Source organism: Anoplophora glabripennis, unplaced genomic scaffold, assembly GCF_000390285.2.
Source record: "Anoplophora glabripennis isolate ALB-LARVAE unplaced genomic scaffold, Agla_2.0 scaffold335, whole genome shotgun sequence".
In the NCBI taxonomy this organism is placed as follows: Eukaryota; Metazoa; Arthropoda; class Insecta; order Coleoptera; family Cerambycidae; genus Anoplophora; species Anoplophora glabripennis.
Window position 1 is genome coordinate 380,373 of NW_019416429.1, and position 17,676 is coordinate 398,048.

The 17,676-nt window shown below is 35.7% G+C and overlaps 1 protein-coding gene across 1 annotated transcript; it reads left to right on the top strand.

Moving 5' to 3' along the window:
- Positions 1 to 9,281: 9,281 nt before the first annotated feature.
- On the top strand, positions 9,282 to 11,052 carry LOC111691521. The gene is made up of 2 exons (XM_023454526.1): positions 9,282 to 10,658; positions 10,714 to 11,052. Exons 1-2 carry the CDS (start codon positions 9,282 to 9,284, stop codon positions 11,050 to 11,052), a joined length of 1,716 nt encoding a protein of 571 aa, XP_023310294.1.
- Positions 11,053 to 17,676: the final 6,624 nt, after the last annotated feature.

Sequence of the window (17,676 nt, forward strand, 5' to 3'; positions counted from 1 at the left end):
TTTTAATTATTTGTCCTCAAACAATTTTGGCATATTGATGGTAAATTTTGTTTTGTTCCGTTTCAAAAAATCTCCAAAATGCCATGTTGTAATAATATTATATTTCCCTTTCGCAATTGTAATATCAATGATTAATAGAAGGTGCCTATAATAAATTAAAATTACCTGAATCACACCAAATTCCGCATTGCTGCACTGCTCTGCTGGGCAATTTGTCGACCACTTGTCAACGGCTGAGATTTATTGCCCAGTGGCCCAATGCAACTGTATTTGTAATTCGTTTGCCCGCGCTCGCATTCTTCAACTGGGCGTGTACATTTCTACTACCTCCACGTTTAGTTCGACCAGACCTGTATACAGATATGAGTAAATAAATATGGGAACAAGTTTTTCAAATATTTCAATGCCGAGTTGCTGCGTCAGCTATCGAACCTGGTTATTCTCTTGGTTCTTCAATTGATATCGGAAAGACTATACAACTTGGTAATTTTGAAACATCGGTAACTCAATTTCTATTACAGCAAATTTTGAATAAAATTTGTATATATTACTTCCGTATTTAACTGTCAAAGTAGTACGAATTAGGTATACGTTTTTGTATTGAAATTTTGTAAGTATTGCTTTTCAACTGGTCTACATTTCAATGTAATTTATAAATATTTGAATATTAGAATACAGAGTTAGCAAAAAACGCAAACACAATTTGTTCAGACCAAAACTTAACAGTCAACTAAATATTATACAGACCCTTCATAAATGATTACAAGCCATGTGACCGTCGAGTTTATGCAACCCAACATTGCACGGCTGGTACGGGTTACGAAAAATCCTTAAATTTTGGTTTCACCAATATTAATGATTCATTTACAATGACCAATGACAAACCGTTACGTCATCGTTCAAACAATAGTGATTGGTTGAATTGAATCTCTTGAAAAATTACACCAATCACAGTTGATGAAACAGACTGCTGTGTTTTAATGTAATCTTGATATTATCTTATTGTTTTAATTTTACCGAAATTTAATTGCCAACATGAAGAAAATAAATTGTTCCAAACAAAATTACTGGTCACATGGCTTGTAATCTTTATGAGAGCTCCATAGTTCAATACCAAAATGCTTACCAGCGTTTAAATATATTTTAAAAATTTTTAATATGAAAAATTTTCAAGATAATGGCATTTCTATTCAGTATCTATAAAACGGTTTGAAACAAGAGCATTTCTTTTGTTTGTATTCGTTTAAACTTTTTAAATTTTCAGGCAGACTTTTAAAAAAGTATAAAATGAATAAATTATGATACAGGCTTTATCCTGATCTAAACTGAATTTTACGTAAGATTTTAAACGAAAAATTTTATGAAATCATTTTATTGATAGCTACATCAAAATGCAGCTTTAAAATATACCCTTAGAAAGTCGTTTATAGCAACTATTTCTCTCATTTTCACGAGTAAGCCTCGAAGTTCGATACACTTTTATTTAACACCCTGTATAAAGAATTTTAAGGCAACGGTAGGGGTAATATATCACCCCTATTATGTTAAAGTGATAAATTGGACGGAAATAATAAATACTGTGTAATTGAATTTAGCTAGAATAAAAAATAGAGAAAATTGAGACTGGTTTGTACTCCCGTGGCAAAACATGCGAAAACTGCAGCCGCAAATAAATTTTAATTAACCATTTGCAGCATGCGTAATATTTCACTGTTCGCAAAGTTTTCTTATTACCACCGTGTTATTATATTAATACAAGATAAGGATAATTAAAACCGTAAATGCTTGTAATTACAGCTGGGTGCTCAGTTCGTTATGTTGGTACGCCTGATTTTCATTTGATAACAGGATATTAATTGGGAACGTTATTTCATAGAAGCTGTACCGCCTACATAAGAACCCGGTAAGTATAACTCATTATCTTGATGTACACTTTATACCGAGGGCAGCACAACACCGCGGATCTACAGGAGGTGTGCATCAATTTTAATAAACTATTGTCTCGAGTACGTACGTCCAATAAGGATGATGCGGCCTCTGCTGTGACTGTAAGAAACAATATTACGTCCAGTCGATATCTTTGAAGGCACTGTGATATCTGAACCGATAAAATCAACTGATTAAGAGAAGACTACAAACACTGATAAATGAACTGACTAAAAAAACACTGTTTACTGTTCTATATTTTTAATATTGGAATTTCCGTCGGATCAATTGATCCAAAGTTTCATAATGACTTAAAAATACCTTAATTTAAAAGAAATTGAATAATAAAATACGAAGGTCAATCTGAATCTTGCTTATATCAGAATAAAGGGTGTTCCAAAACAAAGGCAGGATTTAATATGAGAAAAGAAGATTTTACCTATTAGGTAATTAAAAAATTGACAAGTTTTTTACATGTTTTTAAAGGGTAGACATTGACACCTAATAATAATATAATAATAATAATATAAAAGAGGATATCGTCCTCTGCTACTCATTTGGCATACTCGACTTCATTTAAGAAAATTCTATATCACGCTTTCGCATACTTGCGACGGAATTTCGTCGATAACTCTTCGGACGTCTGCCTTTATTGGGCTCATTCAGCATATTTTTTTTATTTGCTTAACGGAAAGATATTGCAATTTTAAGGTTCTCTGCAAAAAATTAGAATTTTAAATCTCCATCAAGTCATCTAAAAAAATCATAAACTGGCGCGGCGGGTGTGACATCATCGCATGGGAAACCGATACCGCATGCTTACGTGTGTCAGTCAGTCGGGTAGTCGGGTTTTTGTTGCCTGTTAAGTTTCGAATATTGTATTGTTCCTCAGTGTGAGAGCACTAGTGTGAAGACGATTAAGAAAATAATATCCCCGTAATTCTGTCGTGCAGATCTAAAATCAGTAGTCTATCAGTCTCTACTAAAATTTGTTTTTTTTTTTAATATCTGTTATTTGAACAATGACTTATTTTGAAAGCAACAAAACTACCCTGCGTAATTTAGGTATGTAATATAATACAATAATATGTAGAAACACTATACACTTGTGTTTTCTATTGTGGATTTTTTTTGTGAATATTATACAAATACCTATACGTATTAAGTATTTATATAAAAATACATAATAAATATTATATTATTACTATATTTATAATTTTTATATAGATTTTATGTAGTTTCCATGGGAATAAAAATAGTTATAAGAATTTTGTATTTGATTAGGTAATCTTTGAAACCTGTGACGGTTTAGTCCAATACGTAAAATCCTTATTCGTATTTGCTATTCTTATGGTACAAAAACATCAAAACTTTCGCTATAAACGTACTTTAAAGAAGGTTTACACGTTATTCAGACGTAACCTTTGCATTTTCACTCCTCTCATCTCAGCACTGATAAAGTCGTGGTTTTTATTAAAAAAATCCATAACCATTAACTTCTAGCAAATTAGAAGAATTTGCTTTTACGAATTTTGCTTCCATTTTTTAAATTTAATATGCACAAACGCTAAAACATTATGTAGATGCAAAAACTCATCTAGAAGTAGCGCCAAGCCGGCTGACCGACCCATGTAGTGACTTCATTGCATTGCCACGGCTGAGACAAATATTTTATTTTAAAAATTATATAGTTTGAAAACCGCTCAACTGATTGAGTTGAAATGTTCAGGATTGTCTAATCATGAACAATACTCTGTGTATACAAAATAAGAACGAAAATTTACTGAATGACCCCGTGTAAGAATGGTATTCATTTGAGCAGAATAAACTTTGGATTTTACGGATCTCCACAGAAAAAAGTCGCATGATATTGGTGGCCAAGTCACTTCACTGTTACGTGAGATGAGTCGTCCATTAAAGTTTCGTAACAAGTGCATAGTTTCACGTGTCACCCAAATGAGGCCACAAAAAGATTCAACTGGATATGCGTTTCCAGTCTCATTTCCAAAAAAGAATGGACCAGTCACCCTAACAGCGTAAACTCCACAGCACACTGCTACTGCTTGGATATACAGTGGTTGTTCTTGCCCTTAAGATTGTCTATGCCCCAAATTCGACAGTTTTGCTTGTTCACTTACCCACTAAGATGGAAATGCACCTCGTCGCTAAATATGATTTTCTTAGCAAAATCACCGTCCACGTGTTGATTCTCCAAGACCCAATCAACGAATGTCTGGTGCACTAAATGGTCGTCTGGTTTTAATTCCTAGGTCAGGTGAATCTGGAATTGATGCATTGTGCTTTTTGAAATGTTTAATTGCACTGATCAACGACGCACTGAGATTACGGGAATTTCCACCACACTATTACTCACCGTAGCAATAATTTCGCTGAACGTCCAGTACGAGGCCGACCTATTTTTTTATTGTCTGCTGCAACCGAACCTGTTGATTCAAATTTTTCAGTTGTTTCATTAGGGACGTTTCTACCGAAAATTCCTTATAATTTGCGCACAGTTTCAGCTACACACTCTCCTTATTTGTAATGAATTTTCACAATCTTCACTCGCTCATAGTGATATAGCGCACTTCGTTTTGTCTAACAGCAACGTGTTTGCTACATGTGATTACTCCTGCCAACCTTCGGAATGAGAATGGTGCACAGTTCAAATCCTTATTTGAAGAAAATAGTAATGATAAGTTTTCCCATCCAAAACGTAATTAAACAGTTGACCCTATACAGGGTGCTTCACATAACATTTTATTTCCTTGTTTTTTTTTTACTTTACTATCTAGAGGATAAAAATAATAAACGAAAATCGCAGGAAATTTTGTTGATATGAAATAAAATATAAAAAAACAGTTAACTGCTGCATTTCAAAGATATAAACTTTTTGTTTTTTTAAATGAAATATCTTGTATATTTATTGCTTACTGGAACCTTTTTTTTCTTCTGGTTTATTTTATTTTGGTTTATTTATTGACCCTCCACAATGAATAAAGTTAATGTTGAATTGATATTGAACCAGTGCATATTTAAGCTTCTCCACTATATTGAATTTACTAAAAAAGGTGTTTTATAATAATTTCAGCGTGTTTTAGACGAAATACATTTTTTTTAATAAATTTTTCTCATGATAGAATCATTTTATGATCCATATGACCAATTTGATCTCAATTAAGTTCTTTCTACGGGGGATTTTAAGAAATAAAATAAACAAAGAAAGATATAATAGTTTGTACGATTTGAAAGAGAAAATATTGAACGAAGTTAGTCTATAGTCTACACATTTTCCTAGATAGGAATAAATGATCCTGTACATAAAACCCATTTTTGCGGAAGCGTTTTCAATATTGCAACTATAAGTTGCATTATAGTGTTTCGTTTAGTACAGTCTTTTGGTTTTAAAATTTAATTAGCCCGAAAATAGTTTTACTTGAAAGTGAATAAGTACAATGTGATATTAGTATCGTATAATACATGGGTATGTTATAATTGTTATAGATGTGAAAAATCTGAACTACATAACCTATAGATCAACCAATATCTGCAATATTGCAGCTTGATACTATTAATATTTATCCCCCCGCAAAGAATTAGAATCTTCTATTATTTTAAAAATTTTAAGACAATCTTGTGTTCAATTTTTTGGGAGAAATTATATTAAAAGTGGCGGTTATTAGAGCCCTTTACGGACGCCTCTGATTGATCTATTTCCACAATAATTTGTAAAATCGATAGAGCTTTTCATTCGTACATTTCATACTAAATATGAAACAAATGGCTTTCATAGTTTAAGAAAAAATAAATAAAAACCAAAGCTTATATCTCTAAAAGGAAGTCTTTGAAACAAAAGTGTATACTTCAAAATTACATTATTTTAATGAGATCTATGGATGTTTAAAGTCCTAATCAGTGAATCACCCTGTATATTATATAAATTTAACACAAATAAAAATCTTTAATGAAGAGGAATAATAATCTAAGTTGATATAATTTTAAGTCAACATGACTTTATTAATAAGCGATTGTCTTGTGAAATTATTTTTAAAAATGTAATAACGCAGCAATAGGGGGGAAATGATAAAAGCATATTTACAATATTAATAGTATTATTAACTTCCAGTCACTATGAGTGTAATTTAATTTCTCCTTCTGTTGCCTAAATTAAATACATTATTTTTTATGAAGTAAATGAGCTTTAAATTCTTAAAATTGTAAAGAAGAGAATAATTTACCAATAAATAATATTTGTACTTAAATTATAATACTTTTTAGTTAATATGCAATACATGCAGAATGGATAATACCAATATGATGAGCCTAATAAAAAATTAATCACAAAGGTGGCTTGTAGTTGCACATATATTCATTATTGTAATTGACTATGACCCGCATTCTAAGTGGAAAAAAAGTATATTCCACCAAAGAGCCATTATTTGTTTAAGAGGAAGACTCCGTTTTCTAAATTTACATAATTGCGTTCAACAGTTGCAATTACTTTATTAAAACCAAATTAAATTTGAATTTATTTTTCACTCGCTATTATTAAAATAATTGCAGGCAACAATGGCTAATTTAAATGTTGTAGCAGTCATATCGATTACGAAATCTGGTCAAATAAATCATAATGACTCTATACATATACAACACTGAATTATTTACGCAATTAAGTAACTAAAACTGTTCATTATTTAAATTGAGATGGGCCAAAACACATTTTTCGTATTTATATACGACGAGGCAATTTCGAAGCCGCCGAAAATAATGACTGTGTACAAAGTTTTACAATAATTGGACTTCCTAGCTGGAATATGGAATTACATGACTGTATAACTATCGACAAACCAGGAAATTTCTGATTTTTCGGTAAAATGCTTATTATTTATTCTGTTTAAGCTTTTGAGATTCATTATTCAAGAGCCCAACAATAGTTGGTATAGATTAGTTAAAGGAAACAATTTTAAATAAAACATTAACGAACTTAAATACCTACAATTTTAAAAATGATTTTACATTGTTTACTAACGACATGAAACTTCTAAATTTAAATTTAAAATATTACCAATTTGGGGTTGTTAAGTTTTATATTAAAAAGGTTTTTGAACTAAAAATTTTCGAAGTATTTATTTATTTATACATAATTTATTTAGAAATTACAAAATCCAACGGGACAAAGCCCCAATTACAGAATAAGGTAAAACACAAAACCTTAACAAAATTAAAAAAAAGACAACTAACATTAAATATAAAAATATAAGTACCTACTACACAAAATAGACACATCAAAATATAAAATCCAGACAAAAGAATTTAAGTGTAAACAGCATACAATATATTTAGAACCTTTACGTTCTGACAGTCCTTAAATTTACCCAAAATAAAGCCTAAATTTTTTAAAGATATGGTTCCTAAAATAATGTATGCTCGTCAAACGATAATTTAGTATCAAATGTAACATCAAGGTCAGTAAATTGCGTAACTCTATTTAGAAAAGATTCACCAATTTTATCAAAATCGAGATTAGTTTTGCGTACAGTAATACATAATTTTACATTTGCTTCCATTCAGAGAAATTTTATTATATTTTTTGCAAGCCCGAACCAGATTCAGACGTTTTGTCTCGAAAAATTCATCGTCATTCAGTATTGGGGTCATGAAGGTTTGCAAAAAATGTTATAAAATTTCTAGGGTCGTATAAAAAATGAAGTTGATGATGGTCCTGGAAGGACGAAACGTTACATATAAAAATTGATTATGCCATTCGATAGAGGGCAAAAAGTGGCCATGAGAAAGTGTTCAACAATATCACCTCAAACAAAGCTGAAATGAATCAAAAGCGGATTTCCAAAATTTCGTTTTTTTTTAAATATTTCGAAAACTAATCATGTTAGCCTTGATTTTTTAGAGGCATAATGTTGGTCCCCTGATTATGCAACTTTGCCCCGATTTAAGCTAGATTGTACCTCTGTATCTAGACCTTCAAATGGCCAAACATGCTATTTCTTAGGTATGAAAGCAAGACCTGTATTCCATGTATGGCATACTGAAGCGAATTAATGTGTTCAAAACCAATAGATGGCTGCCGGTTTGGCTAACGAATGACCCTAGCTGTTTAGTTGATATTCCGGGAATAATAGCATTAAAATTGAATTTGTTTTAGAACTGCATACTTAAATATAATGTATAAACGACAACTAACAGTGGTAAAATATTAGTTTCTTTAATACTGCAAATAGATGTTTAAAATTTTTTAAATGTTATCACGTGATCGTGATAACGTATTGTGACGTCATTTAGTGCGTCTTAGAACTCAACCAGTTTTTAAGCGTATGCAGAGAGTCTTGAAATGAAGTGAATCTGGCTGTTTTTTAGATTCTTGTTACTACTTATTGTTCTCATACTGTCCGGCCGTGCCGTACTGCCCGGTTATCCATATTCTCGATTACCGATCGCACTAAATGACGTCACTATTTAGTGCGACAGCAAACACATGTTTAAAATATTTATTTTGCCCGCCAAACTTAAATAATTATTAATTAACAACTTCTAAGAGATCTCTAATATTTCCACTATATGATTATTTCTAGACATTTAAAAATATATGTTCAAGTCGCTCATATAGTGCCAGTAGGGGCCATTGGTCCTCACAGTACCAGAAGAGTTGTTACCCGCATTAGTTTAAAAATTATTTCATCTAGGGTGACTCAGATCTTGTTTTCATAGTACTTGCAAAGTACCAAGTAGTCAGTTTGACTGATTGAAGGCCTAGATATAAACTAACAGTTACCATTCATAGGTGTGGCATTGTTACGTCTTATCCATATGTTTTTTTTTTAATTTGAAGTAAATTGTGAAAATTAATCATGGTTGTGTTTAAACAAAAATATCAATATCAGGAAAAGTAGGGTAGGGCGGGGCTAGTTGAGCATAGGGGCAAGTTGGGCAATCGAAATATCTCGCAAACTATTTACCGTACGCATAGGCATCGTATGGCGGAAAGAAGGGGTCGCGGGAGGGGTAATCACCGCGCGATCGCTAGTGGAGGCTCGACGAGCGACTGAAGCGCCCGTGCGTTTTGTTTATTTTGTGTCCAAACAGTTAAAAAATCGTTTATCGCAAGTTTTCGTCTGTATTAGTCGAATGTTATCTGTTTTCAATCAGGTAAGTGTTAATCTTCCATAAAATTATTGTACTTTTGATATGTAGAGAGGTTCTGGGTATAATTCTTACGGTTTTCTTATAACCTCACTTTTGTTTTAAAATTTCGGGTTGGGGTTAGTTGAGCTATAGTTGCTCAACTTACCCCACGACTCAAACAACTAAAGTAATGAATGTTTTATTTTTTTTTTAGGATGCGGACTTACAAGAGGAAGACTACAAGATGTTCTTACACTACTGAAGACTTAAGTAATGCCGCAAAGGCTGTCAACGATGAGGGAAAAAGTGTGAATGCCGCCGCCAAAGAATTCGGTATCAAACGGATGACTTTGACAAGATTTTCGAAAATATTAAATGAAGGTGGTGATTCATCCATGGGCTATGCAACACCGAGGCGAGTATTTTCTCCCACACAGGAGGAGTCTTTGAAAAATTACTTGCTACAAATGGCATCAATCTTCTATGGATATTCTCCAAAAGACGTCCGTCGCCTTGCCTACGAGTGTGCTGCTAAATTTAGCATTGAAATTCCACCCAGCTGGACTGCAAATAAGATGGCCGGAAAAGAATGGCTTACGATGTTTTTAAAACGAAATCCGGAGCTATCCATACGAAAACCAGAACCCACCAGCCTTGGTAGGGCAACATCATTTAATGCGCAGAATGTTAAAGTTTTTTTTGAAAAATTAGCGGAAGTAATGGATAGATATGGATTTACTGCGGCAGACATTTGGAATGTAGATGAGACAGGAGTATCCTCTGTGCTGAAGCCAAATAAAATTGTAGCTGCCAAAGGTAAGCGCAACGTCGGTGCCATGACTTCTGGAGAACGAGGGACTAACGTTACAGTAGTAACTGCTGTGTCTGCTCTTGGAAATGCTGTACCTCCTATGTTTGTATTTCCGAGAAAACAGTTTAAGACACACTTTCTCAATGGTGGTCCCCCTAAATGTATAGGAGCAGGCAATGCCAGTGGATGGGTTACAGACGAAGAATTCTATCAGTTTATGCAACATTTTATAAAACATGTGAAACCGTCCATGGAGCGCCCTGTTTTGTTAGTGTTGGATAATCACTCCTCTCACTTGAACGTGGAGACACTAAATTTGGCCAAAGAGAACGGAGTTGTAATGTTGTCCTTTCCACCGCATTGTAGCCATAAATTACAACCGTTGGATGTGTCAGTCTTTGGTCCGTTCAAAAAGTATTGCGCTGCTGCTCAAGATGCATGGCTACGAAACAACCCGGGAAAAACCCTTACTATTTATGACATACCAAAAATTGTCGCTGATTCGTTGCCGGTTGCTCAGACAAGTATAAATATTGTCAACGGTTTCCGAAAGACAGGCATCTTCCCGTATAATGCAAACATTTTTGGTGAGGATGAGTTTTCACCATCATTTGTAACTGATCGTCCTGAACAAGAAACTATCGAGCCGGAAAAAGATCATCCAGAGCAAGCTGTGATGTCCAGCACTGAACTTAATCCCACTCCTTCTGCCTCCACCAGCCAAGCTGAACCCAAGCCTAGTCCAAGCAAGAAAGAAAACGAGACGATCGACCTAAAACAAGTATTTTCCCCGGAAATTGTGCGACCATACCCAAAGGCTGGCCCTAGAAAAGCAGCTAAAACTAACAGAAGAAAGAGGACAGCTGCAATACACTCCCGAAAAGAACGCTTTAGAAGAGCAGCAAAATAAAACCACAAAAAAAGTTAAGAAGCCAAAGAAGAACATGGATAAGAAAAGAAAGAAGAGTGTCTGTAAAAAAATACTCCAGTCAAGTGATGAAAGTGGTGATGATGATTATTCCTGTCTGATTTGTTGCGAAGGCTATTCTGAAAGCTTACCAGGAGAAAGTTGGATCCAGTGTCAAGCTTGCAGGGAATGGGCACATACAAAATGTGTTCCAGGTGCTGGTGTTACTTTCGTTTGTGTCAATTGCAACAGTGACAACGACGATTAAGTTGCTAAGATCTTATTAATATTTTCTTTTAAGATATTTAAGTCTGATTTTAAACAGAAAGACTGAATCTAACCTGAAGTTAGTCTTAAGATACGTTGATGTTTTGTTTATTCTATTTTCAGTTATATTTATTTGTTATTTATTTAAAGAAAATTACTTTAAGTTTTGTTATTCTGTCACTAAAAGACTATAAATAAAGAGCTGATTGTCAAACAGATATTTTATTTCATCTCTAGTTAACATTGAACCCTTGGTATGGCTAGGCATTCTTAGTGCTCAACTTACCTCACCTATGGGGTACGTTGAGCATATTTGACCTTCTGGACATAAACAGCTGTAGCTCTTAAATCTAACTTATTAACAATAAATTACTATGGACACTTTTGCTAAGGGATAAATTACTAATCCATCAGGTCGCATAACAACTCATTGAGACTTATCATTGAGGAGCTATATCCGCTCAAGTGAAAAATTGCTCAACTAGCCCCGCCCTACCCTATGATAGAGAAAAATAGTCGAAATTATCATAAAAAACATATTTGAGAGATTTTTTGAATCTTTACCAGAAAATGTTCTGCTTGAAACAGGTTTTATGTAAAAAGAACTTAAAATATTCTTTTGGTGTAACTGCAAATCATCAAGGCACATTTACCAGTTACGTAATTTAATTAAAAAATAAGGAAAACTTCACATCTCCAGAAAAGAACGCTATGCTGCCCAAATTAGAATTACGTATCACCGAGTCCAGGTTTAATCGAAACTATCGCAAACCTACGCGAAAGTTAATTAAACGCCACAGTTGTGGCACGTTTAAAGTTAAACATGACGTGCGTTGGCCACAGCCGACCTGCCCTGTAATCACACTGTCAGTGGGCTCCTCCCAGTCCGACCCTGACGAAATTAAATTACATGCACACTGCCATTACGGCACGTCACAACTACCGTCCTCGTCAATCACGCGCCGCCTAACGCCGCCAGACAGCGACGAAAGTATGCGGGGACGTGCAGCTACGGCGCACTTTATTAATATACAATTTAGTAATTTAGAGAAGAAGTTGCATTCCGCTACCGTCCGAGTCTCTGATTACTAACCCACCACTTTGTGATCATAGATCATAATTAGATTATTAATACCGTGGCTCGGGGCCGCGTTTTTGCTACGCGGAACACTCGGATGAAAAATGTTAAATTGAATTAAAATTCAAATTATCCAATTTGTGGCTGCATAAATGGAAAATTGGACTTTTTTTATTCGTGAAACTTTAATGTACAATTTATATTCTACGGCCTTTGGTGCGTAATCGAATTTATCACTGTAATTAAATGACATTTTAGAATGCGATTTTGTGTCATCAAATTCATATTATGTAAAGGTTTATCAACCAAAAAACAGTGGGTACATGCAGATATGCTTCTACAAGAAATATTTTTCACATAAAAATAATTATTTCCCTCAGTGTGGAAAATATAACATTCAAAGAATAAACTACTTCAGTTGAATCGTTGAATTAATAAGTATTAACTTAATGACAAAAGAATTTGTTTATTGGAACTAAAACTACTGCAAAAACCTCTTTTTAGATATTTTTAAAAAATCCTTGTTTGATAACAGAGTGTCCCACCACAAAGTATTTAAACTCTAACGGAACAATCTTTAATTAAGTACATAAATGTAATAAAAATGTTTGCATAAATCTTCTTGAAATGAACCATGTACATTTTTTAAAAAAATAACAATTTTTGTATATACAGAGTGTCCCAGGATATATGGGCAATCTCTCGGATTTATACAGGGGAAGTTAAAATAACATGATAAGTTCCTATAAAAAATTTTCCTAAAGGACGCCTCTGAAAATCGATTTTTTTAAATAACTTTTAAAATACTTGCGTAATTTAATTATTTTTTAATACGATTACGAGATAATACTTTTTAAAAATTGACCCATGAAAATAATTATGATTTCCGTAAAGAGAAATAAACTGATGAAATTTGCATTCTCTCCGTGCCTATCTAAAAAATTGCCACTTTTATTTATGTTTGTTTTTTCCTAAAAATAATTAAATTGCACAAAATATTTTAAGTTATTAAAAAAATCGTTTTGCAAAAATTTTTATAGGAACTTGTTGGAACTGGGACACCTTGTATCCCCAGAATTTAATGTCCCAAAATTCATGCATGATTTGAATTTTACGTCAAAGAAAAAAATACAGTATGACAGTTCAGGGTTATTAAAAATAGAGCGCTATATGTCCAGGGTGTCCCGAAATGCATGCAACAAAATTTGATCATAGATTCTTAAGACAAATTTAGGGGAACCATATTTTTTCTTTTTGCCAACTGGCCCCCTCTTTCGGAGTTACAGCCCCCTGAAATCTGCCCCTAAGAAGTCTTTTTTATATCTCAAAACCATGTACGAGAATCACTAAATTGGATACACAGGGGTTTCATGACATGTGGAATCTCACAGTGCTACGCTTTTTGGCGAGAAACCCCCTTAAGACACTTTTTCATGGGCCCCCTTGTCTTTGGAACCAAAAAAATTTGGTCAAATTTTTTTTTTAAATTATTAGTTAGCTAGAAAGCCATTGAGTTTAGAAACTTTTTTGTCTTGATAAAAACGCAATGTTTTTGAGGAAAATGGCGAATCACGACATGCACTCGATCATATTTTGACATTTTTCTTAAGGGGGTTCTCCGCCAAAAAACGTAGCACCATCAGATTCCACATGTCATAAAACTCCTTTGTACCAAATTTAGTGATTCTCGTACAACAGGGTTCTGAGATATAAAAAAAATATTATTCTTAGGAGCGGACTTCGGTGGGCTGTAACTCCGAAGGAGGGGACCACTTGGCAAAAGTAAAAAATACGGGTCCCCTAAATTTGTCTTAAGAATCTGTGACCAAATTTTGTTGCATGAATTTCGGGACACCCTGTATGTATACGAAAGAACAACACACTTTCATTGTTGAACAATATTTTAAAAATAATGATGGTTTGGCAGCTACAGTTTGCAATTTACGTACAACATATGAGCAGAATAGTGATATAGTAGTAGTAGTAAAGGGGCGGCCTCAGCCTGGCAATTAGGCCACAAGTGGGCCCTTTTTGCCTACCCCGCCGTTCCATCACCTAACCACTCTCTGCCTCTGACCCTCCTCGAACCTACCCGACGCCCTAATGAACGCCAGGATTTTGGTCCATGGAAGGTCTCTCACCTCAACCCCTTGCAGCTCTTCAGCACCAAAGACTTTATGTCTTATTCTCCCAAAGGCTGCACACTGTCCCAGAAGGTGGACAGGGGTGTCCTCCCCTTCGCCACATTTCGGGCATAGAGGGTCCTCCTCAATTCCTATTAAGCTTAAATGCCTCCTAAGTCTGCAGTGGCCTGTCAGAACCCCCACCATTTGGTTTAGGGCTCTTCGACTGAGGCTCAGCAGCCATCTTGTCTTGGATTTGCTAGGTCCATGTATAAAACTATGGGCCTGCCTGCATCCTCTATTTCTCCTCCAATCCAGACCTAAAGTTTGATAGGCCCACTTATTGAGGGCCCCATTAATGCTGCCTCGTGTGATACCTAAGATTGGTTCAGGTCCCTGTCCAGGTCCCCTGGACCCAAGACGAGCTAATTGATCCGCCCTCTCGTTACCAGGGATGCCCCTATGGCCTGGGACCCAAACCAACTCTACTTCTTTTCGTCTGGCCAAAGACTCTAGAGCGTCTCCACATTCTTGGACAAGGGCAGACCTAGTCCTCGGGGAGCTAACCGCTCTGAGCGCGGCCTGACTGTCGGAGCAGATAAAAATCTTCTCCTCTGCACAATTCCTTACCTCCTCCTTGCTTGCTACCATCAAAATAGCAAAAACCTCAGCCTGGAAGACTGTAGCATACATACCCAGTGAAAAGCTTTCCTGGATGCCGCTGCCTTCCAGATAAATTCCTGCTCCTGAAAACTCGTCTTCTACCCGAGATCCATCAGTATAGCACACTAGGGATCCCGGGGAGAACATATCACCATCCTGCTTCCACTGCTCTCTCGAGGGGAAAGTGGTGACATACTTCCTTCCTAACCTAAGCCGGTCCTCTGCTTCCGTAACCCTCATGGCGGATATTGGGATGTCCCTCTCCGCCCTGAGGGCCACGGCAGCATGGCCCTCAGTGCGTCCTTTAGCTCTCCAACCGCCGGCGTCCCTTATCCTAAGGTATGCCGCCATCGCCTCCCTCATAATCCATGTAGGAAGGGTCGGCAGCCCCAGAAGGACCTCTAACGCGGCAGTTGGGGTCGTCCTCATTGCCCCTGTAATACCTAAGCAGGCAAGTCTCTGGATGCTCACCAACTTCCTGGCTACCGTCACCCGGTCCACACACGGCCACCAGACCAAGGCCCCATACTGTAGCCTCGGCCTAACCACCGCCGTGTACACCCAGTGAAGCACCTTTGGATTGAGTCCCCAGTTTTTGCCAACTACCTTCCTTAAGTGCCAGAGGGTTGCCACTGATTTCCGGGTAATCCTCTCAACCTGTGGCCCCCACGACAATTTGCTGTCCAAGATTACCCCCAAGTATTTGACTTCCCTGACCAAAGTCAGGGGCCTCCCATACATGGTTGGAGCCCTGAAATCACCTATCTTCCTTCTCCTTGTAAATAGGATCATCTCAGTCTTCTTTGAGTTGACTGAGAGCCCCATCTCCTCGCACCACCTCTCTATGATCCTACAGGCTCCCTGCATTCTGTCGCAGAATAGTGATATAACTTCTTCAACAAATCGTTCAACACAAAATATCGAAGCAGTTCATGAGAGTACATATTGCTGAGAGTCCAGGAATATCAATTCGGCACCGTGGTCAAGAATTGGACATTTCGAGAAGCTACAGGGTATTCTCAAGAAATATTTGCATCTTTATACTTACAAAGTTCAATTGACTCAAGAGCTAAGCCTAGTGACCACGCAGAGCGAAGAGAGGTCGTTGGAACAAGTGGATGCTAAGTTTTCGAACAAAATTAACTTCAGCGATCATTTTCATCTTGAAGGCTTCGTTAATTGAAAAAATTGTCGCATTTGGGATTCAGAAAATCCACGAGTGATTGTTGAGAAATAAATGTATCCACAACATGTGCATCATCGGATCATTCTTCTTCGAAAATGCGACTTGTCAGGCAATAACAGTTAATGGTGCTCATTAACATTATAATCTAGTTTTTTGTGCTTAAATTACAAGATATAGATGTAGATGGCATATGGTTTCAACAAGACGGTGCCACATGCTATATAGACTGAGAAATAATTCATTTACTGCATGAGTCATTTCCTGGTCGTGTAATTTCTCGTTTTAGTAATCAGAATTGGCCGCCACAATCATGCGATTTAACGCCGTTTTACTTTTTCTTTGGGTTTTTTGAAGTCTTATACCAACAAGCCTACGACTACCCCCGCGTTGATGGATGGAAATTGAGCGCTGTATCAACTAAATGCAGCCAAATTTATGCGGTCAAGGGAAATTTCGACAAAATAGTACATATGTGCCAGCAACGTCGTGGAGGATATTTACCCTATCCCTATGCTATTCTATACACAACCTTTTTTGCGTTACGATACATAAACCCATGACGTCATCAACATTTTTTTAAATAGCACTACCTAATTTTTTAAGCAAAAAAAGATAGCCCTTTTCAAGGGAAATGCTTCGGTATAGGGTTTGGCCTACTTTACTTTGACAGCTGCGAAAAAAAAAAACAGACAAATGTATTACTTCATTTAATGTAAAGAATGCGAAAGAGTTTCTCAAAAACAACTTAAGGATTTTTAATTAAACAATTTTATGTGACTTATAGAAGATGTTCAAAGTGCTCCCGTTAACAGTTAGGCAATGGAGGAGTCGATGTTCGAATTCATCCGTGGTATTTTGAATTGCCTCTGGAGGTATCTGATTAATTTCTTCTCTTATGCGCACTTTTAAGCCCTCGATGGTGTTCGGTCCATCAATGTAAACTCTGTTTTTTAAGTAGCCCCACAAGAAATAATCTAGGGTAGTTAAATTGGGTGATCACGGCAACCACTTAATGGTCTTCGACCTATCCACCTACTTAGAAAAATTTCATGCAAGTAATTCCTTACCCGAAATGAGAACAGGTTCCATCCTGTTGAAACCAAATAATATCTGCTGCTTTCACACCTGTCAAAGTAAAATAGGCCAAACCCTATATCGACGCTACAGTTACAGAATGAAGGAAAAAGAAGAAAAGATTTGGTTAGTTTATCTAACACTTGCTCATTTAAATTAGTCTATTAGATATTTTAAAAATTGACTACTTTAGTACCTACTCCTACTATTACTTTGAAGAAAAGTGACCTTGTCAGTTTACGTTTAAATCTAATTAACCTGCAGTTTCTCTCAAATTAATTTCTAAAAACAGTCGTGACGGCTATGAAATATTAGTAGATTGTAAACGAGCTAGAAATTAATATTGTTTAAGTCAAAAATTCGTCCAACCTTTTTTATACACCTGCTAACTAGGCCTTAATATATTTCTCATTATTTATTAAATTAAAAATATCCATCAAGGGAAACTCGATTACTCCATGATTAATTTAGAGCATGGGCCCCTTCTGATGAGTCCCAGTT

Excerpts from the sequence above, each read along its gene's own strand:
- LOC111691521 (XM_023454526.1), top strand. The coding sequence starts at position 9,282 with ATGCGGACTTACAAGAGGAAGACTACAAGATGTTCTTACACTACTGAA. Across the intron at positions 10,659-10,713 it reads AGACGATCGACCTAAAACAA|CTAAAACTAACAGAAGAAAG; the intron begins GTATTTTCCCCG and ends CTAGAAAAGCAG.